Source organism: Ranitomeya variabilis, chromosome 7, assembly GCF_051348905.1.
Source record: "Ranitomeya variabilis isolate aRanVar5 chromosome 7, aRanVar5.hap1, whole genome shotgun sequence".
Classification (NCBI taxonomy): domain Eukaryota; kingdom Metazoa; phylum Chordata; class Amphibia; order Anura; family Dendrobatidae; genus Ranitomeya; species Ranitomeya variabilis.
In genome coordinates, this window is record NC_135238.1 from 72,903,293 (window position 1) to 72,919,116 (window position 15,824).

The following is a 15,824-nucleotide window of genomic DNA, read 5'->3' on the forward strand; positions in this document are numbered from 1 at the left end:
AAATCTGGTTGCGAAGTGCTGAAGAGTTTCTGCAAATTTGCAATTTCCCTAATTGTGTGGGTGCAGTTGACGGGAAACATATAAGGATTGCGAAACCGGCAGGAACAGGATCGGAGTATTATAATTATAAGAAGTATTTCTCCATCGTCCTTATGGCTATTGCAGATGCCAACTGCAGGTTCCTTGCCGTGGACATCGGAGCGTATGGAAGGTCCAACGATTCCCAAGTGTTTAAAAACTCAACAATGGGTCGTTGCCTTTATGGAGAGACCTACGATTTCCCGCCAGCCAGACCACTGCCAGGAACAAATGACCCAGCCCTGGAATATGTTTTTGTAGGTGATGAAGCCTTTCAACTGTCGCCGCACCTACTGAAACCGTACAGTAGCCGGAACTTAAACCATACCAAGCGGGTCTTTAATTATCGACTTACTAGAGCACGAAGAGTAGTGGAGTGTTCCTTTGGCATATTGACGGCGAAGTGGCGAGTTCTGCTGACGGCTATCAAGCTGAAAACAACAACTATAGACGAGGTAGTTAAAGCCTGTGTGGTGCTCCACAACTTTGTCCTGTCAAAGGAGCCCGTTTCTTTGGATGATGAAGAGTTGGAGACAACCTTGTGGGACTACCGCAGCAGCTCGGTTCGCTCTACAAGTTCAGTTACAAGGATGAGGGACCAGTTTGCCGATTATTTTGTCTCACCTGTCGGGCGGATCCCGTGGCAAGACATGATTGTGTAACCTGTTTCCCATGTGTAACCTGTTTCCCATGTGTTTTGTTTATGTAAAAAAAGTGTTTCAGCCCCCCCCCCAAAAAAGGCCCAAAAGCGTGGTTTTCTTGCTAGTAAAACCATTATGTTATACCTTTTACATGTCTGGTGTTTGTTTTTATTAAACCTTTTTTTATTATATTACCTTATTAAATCCACACACACACAAAGAGTAGAATTGTAATCAGAAATTTATTTTATCTCTTTTTTTTTTTTTGTTTTGCAAAAAAAATATATTTTTATTTTCCAACTTTTTTTAAAAAAAATTTGAGCATTTTTTATAATATTATTTACATTAATAACACTTTACAAATTTTCAAAGTGTTGGGTGGAGATATGAGAGGAGGAGGGGCAGGAAGGTTGGACCACGTCGATAGGTGGGGAAACCCTACTTGTTTGGGGTGCAGTGGAAGGGGGGGTTAAACCAAGAGGCTGACCAGAGGGGGGTGGTGTTGGGGTAGGGGGAAGAGAAAAGTTGAGTAAGGAAAACATTGGGGAAGTAATTTGGTCTGGGGGCCGGGATTGTTGTGGGGACTGGGTCGGGTATTGTGACTGGGTAGGGTAGTGGGACTGGCGTGGGGTTTGGTAATGGTGCTGGTGTGGGGATTGGAGCTGGGTTTGGTAATGGTGCTGGTGTGGGTATTGGGGCTGGGTTTGGTAATGGGGGGTATGGTGTGGAAATGGGGCCTGGGGTGGAATTGGAGTGGAGGTGTGGGGAGGTGTGTGGGTCGATTCATTAATGGCCTGCAGTGCAGCATTATGGCAGGTATTCATTACCCGCATCTGTTGCTCAAAAGAAAGCTTCTCCATGCTCATGAGCATGGATTGGAAAAAAAGATTGGCCGGATCGGGACTTACAGCTGAATGCAGCCTATCCAAGCGACTGCTGGTTTCACGGCTTGTTTCACTGATGCGTGACTGCACCATGTTGAAACCAGCAGTCACTTGCTCTCCCAAAATTTTGAAAGAGCCTTGGAAGGATGCATTCAGGTGTAAGAACTCAGGAGCATAGCTCCTTTCCTGACCCCTCTGTCGCTGCCGCCACGAACCTAATGGTGGTGTCGAGGTGGCAGGATCAGAGGGGTGGGGTAAAGGGAACGCTAACTGTTCAGCATCAGATGCGAGCAATGAAGCCTGCAATAATGCTCCACTGCTTGGGGCGGATGAAGTGGAGGGGACAGAGGGGTCAGAGGAGGGGACAGAGGGGTCAGAGGAGGGGACAGAGGTGTGGGGCCTACCGACGTGGCCCTCAGTGGCGGACTCAGGAGGGATCGCTCCAGAGGGCGCAGAGGAAGATGCAGGCGCCCGGTGGCTGGAGAAGGTGCTGTGAAAGAAAAAATAAATAAATTAATACATTGGAATGAAAAAGCCCTGACTGAAAGCAAACTAAGTAGACAGGTTAACATGGTTATTAGTGGGCTGTAGAATACTTACACTCTGCTCAGCATGGTTCGCCTCAGGAAGGAGAGGGCCTGGCCATATTTGTATTTGCTCCTCTTCCTTCCTGCAGAGCCACTCGGGGCCTTCATCTCATCGTTGAATTCCCTCTTAAAGCGATCCCTCAGTGACCGCCACCGCTTCCTAACCTTTCCAACTGTGAAGACAAGAATCAAAAAAAAAATAAAAAAATGGTAAATGCAATACATTACAGTCAGCTCAAAACATCACTGGAAAGTGAATACTTACCTAGTTTGCTCTGCTGCTGAGGATGAAGGCTCTCCCGCCTTGGAAACAGGTTGCGACACACTTCGTCCCAGAGCCGACGGGTGACACCGGTATCAGCATGCCTGCGGTCAGCCATGTTCCACAGCGGCTCCCGCTCGCGAACCTCCTCAATTAGATTCTCAATGTTGATGTCATCGTCTTCATCGTCATCTACTGCGGGAGCACGCTGTGAAGCCTGTGCCAAAAAAAAGGAAGAAGAAAAACAAACTTATTAGTACACTGAAACACTAAGTACCAATAGAATCCCCCTCCCAAAAAAAAAAAAAAAAAAAAACTCACTGATGGCCGACCGCGGCGACGAGTCCGCCGACTCTGGGATTGTCTGGGAGAACCTTCAGCGGCAGCAGCAGGAGCAGCAGCAGCAGCAGCCTGAAATAAAGGAAAAAAAATTCTCAGTAATGTAGGCATATATTTTCTGTGTTTAGTTATGTATGAAAATCTGTTTTGTGTATGGTGCAGTGTGATGTGCGAAAAAACTGTTTCACCACTACTTACACTTGGTTCCTCCTCCACTAGCATCTCTCCACCCGTCTCGCCCCCTTCTGACAGCTCCTCATCTGATTCAGCTTCCTGTTGAAACATAATTTATGCATGTGGTTAGACATCAAAATGTAATTTTAAAAAACCAAAAAAAAATAAACCCATTTTTTGCGTTAACTTTTACTGATACACGCTGTTGCTGTGGAGGAGGGCTGTCAGAAGAGGACATTGTTTTGTGGTCCTGGTGGGCAGCGGCTGTGGTCCTGGTGGGCAGCGGCTGTGGTCCTGGTGGGCAGCGGCTGTGGTCCTGGTGGGCAGCGGCTGTGGTCCTGGTGTTTCTGTAAGTTAAAGAGACACTTGCAATCTGCTCGGCACATTGAAGTAGCAGATTGTGGGTCTTCAAAACTTACTTCTAACACTTAGCTGTGGTCCTGGTGGGCAGCGGCTGTGGTCCTGGTGGGCAGCGGCTGTGGTCCTGGTGGGCAGCGGCTGTGGTCCTGGTGGGCAGCGGCTGTGGTCCTGGTGGGCAGCGGCTGTGGTCCTGGTGTTTCTGTAAGTTAAAGAGACACTTGCAATCTGCTCGACACATTGAAGTAGCAGATTGTGGGTCTTCAAAACTTACTTCTAACACTTAGCTGTGGTCCTGGTGGGCAGCGGCTGTGGTCCTGGTGGGCAGCGGCTGTGGTCCTGGTGGGCAGCGGCTGTGGTCCTGGTGTTTCTGTAAGTTAAAGAGACACTTGCAATCTGCTCGACACATTGAAGTAGCAGATTGTGGGTCTTCAAAACTTACTTCTAACACTTAGCTGTGGTCCTGGTGGGCAGCGGCTGTGGTCCTGGTGGGCAGCGGCTGTGGTCCTGGTGGGCAGCGGCTGTGGTCCTGGTGTTTCTGTAAGTTAAAGAGACACTTGCAATCTGCTCGACACATTGAAGTAGCAGATTGTGGGTCTTCAAAACTTACTTCTAACACTTAGCTGTGGTCCTGGTGGGCAGCGGCTGTGGTCCTAGTGGGCTGGTCAGTGGCTGCGGTCCTGGTTTATCTGTTAATATGTATAATGGATCTATAGTTAGACCACCCCCTGAACTAGGTAATGTTCAATGATAAACACCCTACTGAAATGATGTCAGAAATGTTCATACAGGTGAACAACAAAAACCCCCAAAAAGTTGCACGTTATACCATTCATTTCCATGTCCCAAAAAATAAAATTTTAAAATGTTAACACTATGAAAAAATATATTTGACACATTTTATTTAAAAAAAATAACCTCCCCCCCCCCAAAAAAAAAAAAAAACTTTACAAGTTAACCTTTATTAAAAAAATTAGCCCTCAGCCAACCCTGTATTGCATGTGTAACCATTGGTACATACACCAGTTTTAAATTTACCTTTATGAAATAATACTACGGACATTTTTTTAAAACACATTTTATTATTATTTTTTTTCTCTCTTTTTTAAAAAATCACAATTAGGAGCTGACATGCTCTTTATTTTAAATACAAGTACTTCAACTGCTAATGGTTATAACAGTAATTAAAATAAAATCAACACTTTTATTAAATAGAAAAACCCCACACTCACACATTCAAACCACAAGCTGCAGACCGCTAGACTTTTTAAAAAAACACATCAGATTTAAAAAAAAAAACACATTTAAACCACATGCTGCACAGACCACTATACAGTCCATACATCAGAAAAAGGCAAATAACCAATTACAGCATGGACAAATGCACATGCAATCAACAAGACGTACACAAAAAACATGCATGGTATGTTTCCACATTCCGGATTGCATCAGAATTTGGTCAGGATTTCCCATCAGTATTTGTAAGCCAAAACCAGGAGTGTAAAAATTAGGTAAAGTATAATAGGAAAACAGGCACACTTTTGATTTTATCACCCACTCCTGGTTTTGGCGTACAAATACTGATGGAAAATCCTGACCACATCCTGATGCAATCCTGCACATGGACACATACCCTCCCACATGAACAGGCATAAAATTGGCAAAGGCATAATATGGTGCAGGCACATGATACAAAATCACACAGCCGTAAAAAAATACACACATACACATGCACGCACATAGCTTTATGCAAATACACATATGTACAACAAAGGCAGAAAGGTGAACCCAATCAGAAGACGCATACACACACACACACATACAAAAGGCTGACAATCCTTTGGCTGAAGCAGCAGGTCTTCACAGTGGCTGGAATCAGGCTGCATCTGGACTCTAGCATGGCACTGGCTGGTGCAGGACGATGGCAGGCCTCAGGTTCTCTTCAGGTTTTAAGCTCTTTCTGTAGTCAGTACCTCATATACACACACAAATGCACAGGCACACAGATGCACACAAAAATTGCAATACTCACACTGGCTCTATGGTGGCTGGCTCCTGTGGCTGGAGTCCTGTGGCTGGCTCGGGTCTTGTGGCTGGCTGGGGTCCTGTGTCTGTCTCCTGTGGCTGGCTCTATGGTGGCTGGCTCCTGTGGCTGGCTGGGGTCTTGTGGCTGGCTGGGGTCCTGTTGCTGGCTGGGCTCTTGCTGGCAGTCTTCTCTCTGGCTCTTGCTGGCAGTCTTCTCTCTGGATCTTGCTGGCATATGTGGGGTTGAAGGCCCAGGCCAGGTTTATATAGATTTGGGGGTGTCTGACCAATTGGCAACAAAATACTTCTTCTGAGCATGCTCAGTGTAAAAAAACGTATTGCAGCGCTGTATTGCGTCGTACGACGTGTCCCGACGCATCCGTCGCTCATAGGCTTCCATTGCAGCCAACGACGTATGCCGCAGGATGCGTCGCGACACGTTTTTTAGGCGGAGACAAAAAACGTTACAATCTATGTTTTTTTGAGACGACGTGTCGCCAAATTTCGACGCATCCGTCGTAAAACATACACGACGTATGCCAATCCGTCGCCATACGTCGCCAATACAAGTCTATGGGAAAAAAACGCATCCAGCAAAAAGTTTTGCTGGATGCGTTTTTTCTGAAAAAAGACGTTTTAAAACGTAATGCAGTTAACGCTAGTGTGAAAGTAGCCTTAGTGACAGCTGTGGGCCTAAGGTTCTGAAACAGCAGGATACAAGAGGGGAAGGATACAAACAACATGAGTCTGAAAAAGTGAGGTCATTATGGAAGGGGAAACAGGCTTGGTGTTAGATGTGTAGGTGGGTTAGGTGTTAAAGTGAATGAAAGCTCAAGTGAGTAAACACCATCTCATCCTATCCAAATACCACTGACAACATCTGTTACTGAATGGGCTACTCCATTCCCTTTCTTTGGTAGCCGCACAGTGGTACACCTTGTAAATGAAACTCAGATAGAGCATGTGCTCCAGTGGATGGCAAGCGCTGCATCATGTGGCCTCTCCTCCTCTTTCTCCACCTTAACATCACACACTGTACAACCCTCAGAGGTGGCACAATAATCATGCTTGTTTCCCCCTGCATCAAAAATTTCTAAATGCCCAACTGACTGAGGGGAAACACAGATGGGCCATTCTGCAGAGCTGTTCACACATTCTATTCCATGGGCATCAGAGGTCTGCTCCAAAGAGTCACAGAATCCAGAGGAGGAAAGCATCTGCACCAATGCCCAAAATTCTTTCATGTTGGATCCGGGGCGGGACGAAATAGGGTCGGAGCAGAATCCAGACCCTCATCACCAGATGTTAACCACCTATAGCGGGGTGAACCTGATGAGACTCAGATACCTCAAGTGAACACAGATTGTACTGTGGTGTCAGGGCAGAAAGAGGAGGAGGGTGACTCTTAGGATGAGGACTGTGAGAACAGAGAGAATTACAGTGAGGTTGTATATCCCACTTGGTGTGAACCCAGAGGTATGCAGATAAGTTGCTCAGCAAGGGAGGTGGAGGAGGAGGACAAGTAGGTTACATTGCGGCTTCTCTCTCAGACATGAAGTGAGGCAAACACAACAAGCACTTTATCCTTAGATGCAAGCTGGCTGCATGCAGGAACTGGCACATGCACGACCAACATGCCTTAGTGTGGGAACCTCACTGCACTAAAATACGGACTAGCGGGCCTCACCAACCACAGGCCTTCCCATCAACCCCATCTGCTGCTTCTTCCTCCTGCTTTACTGTGTCAAGTCTTCTCATATAGGTCTCCAGCCGCAGAAACTCCAATTGTCTACCTCCTACAGTCGAGGTGAGTGAAAGCCCATCAGCTGTTATGGAAACATGACTGCTGTTTTTGTATCACCTAGCACAACACATCTTTCTCAATCCACCATAACATCTCCGCCTGCACCTCACTCACAGTCCAGCAGTTTGCCCTATTCTCAGTAATCCACCCTCTCTCAGTAGAGCAGCCAGTCCTCGGTTCCGCAGTTATGGTCACGTAAAATAATGTTTCCTCCTAAACATGCCAAAGCTAAGAGCTTGAAATCCACCATCTCCATCTGTTGGACGCGGAAATGCTGCCTTTCCGCCTGGTGGATACAGTCGGTTTCAAGAAGTTGATGGCAGTCACAGTCCCCCAGTGCCAGTTGCCCAGCCACCAGTCCAGGCCCTGTTGAAGCGTGTTGTATGCCAAACAGCTATCATCTGTCCTTTCCCCGCATGCCTCCATTCACCTGCACGTCCAAAAAACTAATAACAAATAAAGGACATAGTGATTATTTCAGCAATTTGGTGAGTGCCACATCATTTTCTTTTTATTCATCTTGTTAAGCTTGTATTTTTTGATGCTGAGCACCTGTTTCTGATTGCTTGCTACTGCCAGTCTTCAGTTAAAGAGGATCAACCATTGAGATGTAGGTGGAATTTTTGCCCTTAGTGCCGTTCACCTGGCTGTTTCTATTACTGCTGAATTTGAAATAGTGCTGACTACTGGGTTGCCTCTCTGTTAGATCCACGGTACTAGAGTAAATGTAGCCAAATGCTTCCCACCTGGAAAGGGATGCACACATGCTGGAGTATCGAAACACGCTTGTAGACAATCTTAAGATTGGTTTGCCCCAAGACAGCAGTGATACACACAGTGTGCATCCCAGTTCTAGACATCCAACCCTGAGAACATCATGGCATCATTGCAAAAACATTAGCACCAGAAGTGGCATAACTGTTATGTAGCATAAACAATATCTGTGAGTTGTTTCACGCATTTTTTAGACCAGCCCATGCACCAGCAGAACAGAGAACAAGTCTGACACATTGTGAACGACTTGAGAGTATGGTACAGGAGTATCTGGAACTCAATATTAATGCCATCGGGGGGGTTGGACCCTTTTGCATCTTGGTCTTCAAAAATGGAAGAGTGGCATGAGTTTACCTGACATTTCTTGGAGGTTTTGTTATGCCCGGCAGCAAGCGTTCTCTCAGAATGTGTCTTCAGCACTGCTGGTGGTGTCCTGATGGATATGTACATCCAGCTGTGCTCTGAAAGTGTAGACTGCCTAATGTTCATCAAAATGAACAAGTCATGGATGTCCAATGACTTTTGTACTCCAGTCGCAAACTGGACAGACTAGGTGATGGTTTTGTTTTTAGTGTCATGCTTTAACCTCACATTATTTCAGTATGTGCCATCTTTGTGGTGTCTTCTGTGCTTGCTGTTACTACTGCTGCTGATGATATCAACCATTTTTTGAAATGTAGAGACTCCAACTTGAGTCTTCATCTGGCGGGTTGCCCGTAGTAAAAGTTGTGTCAGATGCCTATTGTACAGTTTCTACTCTGTGGAAATTGATGCCACTTTAGTGATGTGTGACTAATATTTTTTGAAATGTGGGGTCTCTATCTGGTGGGTTGCCTGTGTAATTGAGGCTCCTAGACAGGAAGGCCTGCACTTACTCTCTGGCAACTACCTATGTTACTTTCCTAACTATTTATATTTATATATATATATATATATATATATATATATATATATATGGCAGAGATTCTTCTGACCTTAATGACCAACTATATTTTGGGTGTTTTATTTGAAACCCCCATCCTTAATTTGGCATCAGTTCATTCCACTGTTCCCGTGGTTATCACCACCGACAGGTTTTTTAACCCGCTGGGCCTATTGCCCTCAATAGGGTTTGGCCAGTATCATTACTTAATAATACTGAAATTCTATATCTATATTTGCATTTCTTGAGATATATATATATATATATATATATATATATATATATATATAGAGAGAGAGAGAGAGAGAGAGAGAGAGAGCACCCACCAGGGCTGTGGGGTACTCGGGCTGGGTCCGACGGTTCTTCAGGGTGTTGTCACGGCAGCAATGACCTGGTCTGTGGCCCTGGGCATCCAATAAAATTGAAATGAAGGGGAAGAAAGTTTATAGGGGATTAGTTTGTGACACCACCCGTGGTGTTCAGCAATAAGGGAATGGCCGATGCTGCGGTTCAGGTCGACTGGGGCAGTTGGTGAAGCAGCAGAGATGTTACAGCTGTCCCCTGGTAGTAGTTAAAATGTTAAAGTCAATGATGGACTGTTGTAGTACAGGGCAGGTGAAGCAGTAATAATTCTGAGGACACAGCAGGGTGCACTTTTCTCACTTTACTCACAGCTCTCCAGTACAATCACCAGCCAGGCGCTGTGTCCTCCGGATCTGTGGTCCAGCCAGCTCTCAGGTAATTTGGGTGTACTTTTCAGAGACTCCCTTCCTTGTGTACCTTCCCTTTCCTTCTCTCTGCGCTGGCTTCGCCCTCCTGCCCTGCACCTCACACACAGTTTCCCAAGCCAGCAGCCTTGGGTCCTGTTGGGTGATTCTCTCCTGGTCCCCATGACTCTATGTGGCTGCCTTTTTAGCGAATGTGTGTGGATTTGGCTGTGGCACATACAGAGTCCACAGCCTCCGGTTTGCTAGCTGAGACTTGCAGTTCCTCCACAATTCTGGGGCCGGTCCCCCATGGCGACCTGGTCACTCCACCCAACTATTGCCATCGTGGATTCGGGCACCATGGGTGGATTCCTCACTTTCCTGGCTCCTAGGACCCCTTCTCTCATGAGCTACTTCCTTCACGTCTCCTCTCAACTCCTCCTCACAAACTCCAAACTGACTCCACCCTTTTGTCTCCATGGCAACTCCACATTACTGACAACTTTCCCTCCAGCTGTCACATCACTCCCCACCAGAGCTGGGGCCCCTCCCCCTAGCCTGGAGCAGTGTCGTGTTGGATGCACATGTGCGAATCCCGGGTAGTGCCCTCTCCTTACCCGAAAGCGGAGTACCACACCTCTGGATGAGGTGCAGTACCTCTGTGGCAACTGGACCCTCAGGGGGCCCACATTTACAAATTTTTATACTTTTTTAAGTTGTCCTCTTTTTAAGCACTCCTACAATCAGGGAAGCCAGGCCCTCAATTTTCTCTATTAGGGTTAAATCCAAGCCATTTAAACATATCTATTCCACTAATATATATAATTGCCCTAAAGTGCACCTGCGAAATAAGGGACACACTTTTATTTCTTCATAACCACTCAACTATGTGGCCGGGCAGTGTGTGATGACTTCTTACACAGGTGCACCTGCAGAGTGAAACTTATGGTGCATTCCACCGTCCCAGAAGTACGCAATGTGTAGTGGCAGGAGACAACAACAGGGCTCTTGCGTAGAGCACCATGACTATAATGGAGCCAGTGTTGTCCAGGGATGCATCACTGTTCCTACACAACAGGACCTTCTGACCCAGAGTTGCTATTACTGCAACACATGTGATGCATAAGAGCAGATGAAATAATTAGGGACAGGGGGCCTTTAGTATAAATAGAGGGCTCATTCACAACACATATATGGCTGACAGCTACCTGGTATAGATGGATGGACACCGTTCCACTATTGTACATAGGATTCCCTTATGCTTTTGATTCATCTGATGGATTACTGATTTTTTTATTCATCTTATTGAGATATTTTATTTATTAACTTTAAAATTAAGTATGCCTCCTGATGAACTGACTGTAGGAGAAACAAATTGAGAATTACATACTTAATAGCTCTAGTGTCTCTTGCATATACTTTGATTTTTTAGGGTAATAGTATGTGGGTTCACTAGTGGTGTTGGGAAATTGTTTCTTCCCTTCCCTGAATCGGGAGTAGAGGGATACCCTGTTTTGATCCTTATACTGGATGACTTATTGATTATTAGTGTAACCATCTGTTTTGGGTATTACACCCACTGGAAAGCCACCAGCAAGGTAGACGTTATTTCCTATGTACCCTGTCCTTTCTAAATAACATTGCTTTATCAGACTGCACTTGAGGGACTGCATTTCTCAACCCTCTGAGATTTTATATAAACCTTTGACCAGATTCGGCTTTTTGATATACTGTCTTCATATATTTCCCCCTTTCATCACCATAAGGCCTAACAAAGCATACTACGTGGGAGTCGACAATGAGCAGGGGCATCATCAGCACAGGTCCTAGTGTGCCAACCTCAGCAGCAAGGTAGGGAAATACTAGTATTGTGATAAGGTTTTTCAAGATTCCCCTCTTTAAAAAAACAGACAATGAGAGATACACACTTAATTGTTCTTTTGGTTTATATGTATGCTCCTCAACCTTGGGGCGATAATGAACAGTAAAATTGGTGCAATGGAGGAATAAGGCAGGTATATTTTTTAAGGACCTGGGAATAGTGATACCATCATATACAGTGACCTATTAATAGTTATTGCAATAAATTGGTACTTGGGCACCATACCAATTTTTTGATAATTATTAAGTATGGGTGATCACTACTTGTTCTAAAAAATACCCACTATTTATGAGACAGGAGGTTATTAAGTATAACTGGGAATAGGTGCAATATATATGGTGTTATGAATTTTCCACCTGCATACACCATTTCCTCCCTTACTGTGTTTCCCCACTAAGATATCTATATATTTTATTTGATTGCACTCCTGTGACAACTTTACGTCTCCTCATTTTTCATTAGCCTAGAAAGTACTTTATTCTGCTGTGTTTAGTATATACTGTCTGTCCTTTCCTTCATTTCAGGGCCTTACAGGGCGCATTAGGGAAAGTTGACTGTGAGCTGGAGTGCCATCAGCGCAGGAGCAGCCATCAGTGTTAGACTGGGGTGCCAAGGACCCACCAGTAACGAACTCCAGTGCCCCACTTTTCAGCTACATGCAAATGTGACATTATTCTCAATCCCAAATTTATTTAGCAATTAACTTGTTACATTGTTAAATGAATAAAATTCTGCCTTTGCCTGTACATAGTGATTCAAGTATAATGTTCATATAAGAGGGTGGTGGCCTACTCTTGCTCAGAGGTCCACCGGAGGATTCTCCTGCTTTCCTGTGGGCCAGTCCAATCCTGGCTATAATCCATTAACATACCCAGGAATTGCCAGACTTGTACCAGCAGAATGTGTATCAAACTAGTATTCATTAAAAAAAAGTAAACTAACAAAAAGTTAGTTAATACATGACTTATGTTTTGGGCACCATCGTTCTTCTAATGACGCAGGCACTCGCCATTTTTCATTTTTATATGGAGAATTTTAGCCTGTAAAAATATGCATTTTATTCATAACTGGGTTATACAGGTTAGTGTCATGACTCCTGCCAAATGTTACACAGACTGCAAGAGTAATTTTACTTTTAAATAAGGTACAATAACTGAGCAAAAAGTGTAGACAATTTCAATAACCATTGTCAGTTAACAACATTTTCCTTATTAGATTGCCAATGTAGACACTAACAAAAGTATAATGTGTTTTCTTTACCAAAAGTGGTGTTTTTTTTTTTATTAAATCATTTTTTAAAGTCAAGGCCACTATTTGTCTCTCATCTGAGCATCTTTCCATCTATAGTTACAGGCAAGCAGCTCTTATTATAGGAAGTGTTGATGTGTACTTGCAAGCTATGTTTTCTAGTAAGCATGTATGCAAACAAGCAGATAGAGAAAAATAGATAGGAACAAATGTCATAGTACCCACATATAATGCATTAAACTAAAACAATGTATCATGGAAGGCAAGGAAAAGAAACCTTAAGCTGTTCAAAGAAATAAAAAAGTTCTTCCAGTTTATCCTCAACTGAAGGAGACACTAGAACTATTAAGTATGGAGATAAGTGAATTGATCTGCCAAGGATCGAGTTTGAGTAAAATTTTCTTAAGTTTTGCTGTTTCACTTAAATTCAAACATTTTGAGATTTGATTGAAAAAAACTTACCTGATACAAATTCTCACTCTGCTGAAGCATAAGAGAGCAGGCTAATGAATTTTTGCACAGGCCTCCCATAATGCCCTGTAGCTATTACATCTAGATGATTATCATACCTTGTACAGTGGCGGTCTGTACCTGGGACATCACAGATCAGTGGTTCCCTTTGGAGCATAGTTTGAAGTGGAGTCATTTTCCATCTCCAAAGTCAATGGGTACATTTCTTACTGTTATTTAGTGTGTTAGGCTACTTTCACACTAGCGTCAGTATGGGGTCGTCGCCATGCGTCGGCTCGAAGTACTGACGCATGCTGTGAAATAAAAGCACAATGGGGCCAGCGGATGCAGTTTTTGTAATGTCGGGGGGAGGGGGCGGAGATCCGGCTGCGCATGTGCGGTCGGAAATGGTGAACACGACGCACAAAAAAATGTTACATGTAATTTTTTTTGTGCCGACGGTCCGCCAAAACACGACGCATCCGTCGCATGACGGATGCGACGTGTGGCCATACGTCGCAATGCATCGCTAATGTAAGTCTATGGGGAAAAAACGCATCCTGCAGACAACTTTGCAGGATGCGTTTTTTCTCCTAAACGACGCATCGCGACGTATTCCAAACAACGATAGTGTGAATGTAGCCTTAAGGCCCCGTCTCACATAGCGAGATCGCTAGCGAGATCGCTGCTGAGTCACAAGTTTTGTGACGCAACAGCGACCTCCATAGCGATCTCGCTATGTGTGACACGTACCAGCGATCAGGCCCCTGCTGTGAGATCGCTGGTCGTGTCGGAATGGCCTGGACCTTTTTTTGGTCGTTGAGGCCCCGCTGACATCGCTGAATCGGTGTGTGTGACACCGATCCAGCGATGTCTTCACTGGTAACCAGGGTAAACATCGGGTTACTAAGCGCAGGGCCGCGCTTAGTAACCCGATGTTTACCCTGGTTACCAGCGTAAATGTAAAAAAAAAAAAACAGTACATACTCGCCTTCTGATGTCCGTCAGGTCCCTTGCCGTCTGCTTCCTGCTCTCACTGACTCCCGGCCGTACAGTGAGAAGTGAGAGCGCAGCAGTGACGTCACCGCTGCGCTCTGCTCTCAGTGTACGGCCGGATCTCAGTCAGAGCAGGAAGCAGACGGCAAGGGACCTGGACACCGAAAGGCGAGTATGTACTGTTTGTTTTTTTTGGTAACCAGGGTAAACATCGGGTTACTAAGCGCGGCCCTGCGCTTAGTAACCCGATGTTTTCCCTGGTTACCCGGGTGCTGCAGGGGGACTTCGGCATCGTTGAAGACAGTTTCAACGATGCCGAAGTCGTTCCCCTGATCGTTGGTCGCTGGAGAGAGCTGTCTGTGTGACATCTCCCCAGCGACCACACAGCGACTTACCAACGATCACGGCCAGGTCGTATCGCTGGTCGTGATCGTTGGTAAATCGCTTAGTGAGACGGGGCCTTTAGTTGTTATGGTAAGTGGAGTCCTCCCTCTCATTCTCTCTCTCTTTGTCTCTCTTTATCTTGCTCTTATGTAAATTGTAAGCTCTTATGATCATTGAGGTCCTCTTTCCTTCTCCTGTAAAGTGTAAGGTCTTATGTTCAGTGGGATACTCCCTCTCCTACAGAGTATAAGATGTTTTGATCAGCATGGTTGTCTCTCTTTCTTCTCACCCTTACATTTATTTTCTCAGCACTTATAAGTTTTCTAGTATTGAGATTCATCACAAATTGAAATTTTGGGGAAAATTTAGGGAAGACTGGTGATGAGCAAGCGTGCTCGAATTAGGGAGTTATTCGAGCATGTGCAGCACCCCAGAGTCCTGGTCATTGCAGTACTGATGCTCTGCCGCTAAGGGGGGCTATGGTACGTCTGATGGCACTGAAGGAGTTCACCTGACCAGGTATCACAGACACCAATACACTTCACAGTCTGGCCTCCAGGGGGAGCTAAGGGTGCTATGTATTAGGCCACTCCTCACAATCTGGTAAAACTGGGGGTTAGATAGGAAGTTAGACAGAAGCTGGCTGGGTTGGAACCAGGCAACATCCTGTGGCAGAGGGTGTTGCAGGGGAAGATTCAGGGGGGTCCCTGTCAGGGATGGGATCCTGACAGAGGCCTAGTGAACAGAAAGAACGTTAAGGGACCGTGCCTGCACTTCATTGCGGCGGTACCCCAAGAAAGGACAAGAAGCGAGGTTTATTGTGCTGAGTGAGAAACGAGATCAACGCAACAAGGAGAAACACCAGTAGGAGTCGTGCTGTAAGACGAGGCAACATCCTACTGAGGCGCACAGCCGGTGGCCAGAAACGCTGAGGAAGTATTGAGCTCCAGGCCTTATTTCAAACCTACGGCAGGACAGTCAGTTCTAGGTGGGCTTTCTCACCCAAAATCACCTAAGCAGACATAGGGGGCAACATTTGGAGAGGGGCGAATCTAGGGTCCCGGAAGACCTCCGAGCCTACCCGTCATACGGGTGCATCCTAGCCATATCATCTGGGGGGACGAAGAAGAACATCATAATCGAGTTATGAGGGAACTTCAGAAACAGACACAACAGTTGTGAGGACTATCCCGTAAGCACAGCAGGGAAGGACTACAACACACAAGCGCTAGAAGGTAGGCACAGATTTCCACCTGCAACGGGAACTCTGGAGGTGCCATCGGACCGGTCGGACTCAGGTAGCCTGGTTA

General features: G+C 45.5%; 1 protein-coding gene across 1 annotated transcript; it reads right to left on the bottom strand.

Moving 5' to 3' along the window:
* Nucleotides 1-1,075: 1,075 nt before the first annotated feature.
* Nucleotides 1,076-10,034, bottom strand: LOC143786245 (uncharacterized). Its single transcript, XM_077275519.1, has 7 exons — nucleotides 9,932-10,034; nucleotides 7,035-7,143; nucleotides 6,695-6,764; nucleotides 2,774-2,863; nucleotides 2,456-2,669; nucleotides 2,204-2,363; nucleotides 1,076-2,093 (listed from the first exon to the last, which is right to left on the bottom strand). The coding sequence occupies exons 1-7, from the start codon at nucleotides 10,032-10,034 to the stop codon at nucleotides 1,076-1,078; spliced, it is 1,764 nt and encodes a 587-aa protein (XP_077131634.1).
* Nucleotides 10,035-15,824: the final 5,790 nt, after the last annotated feature.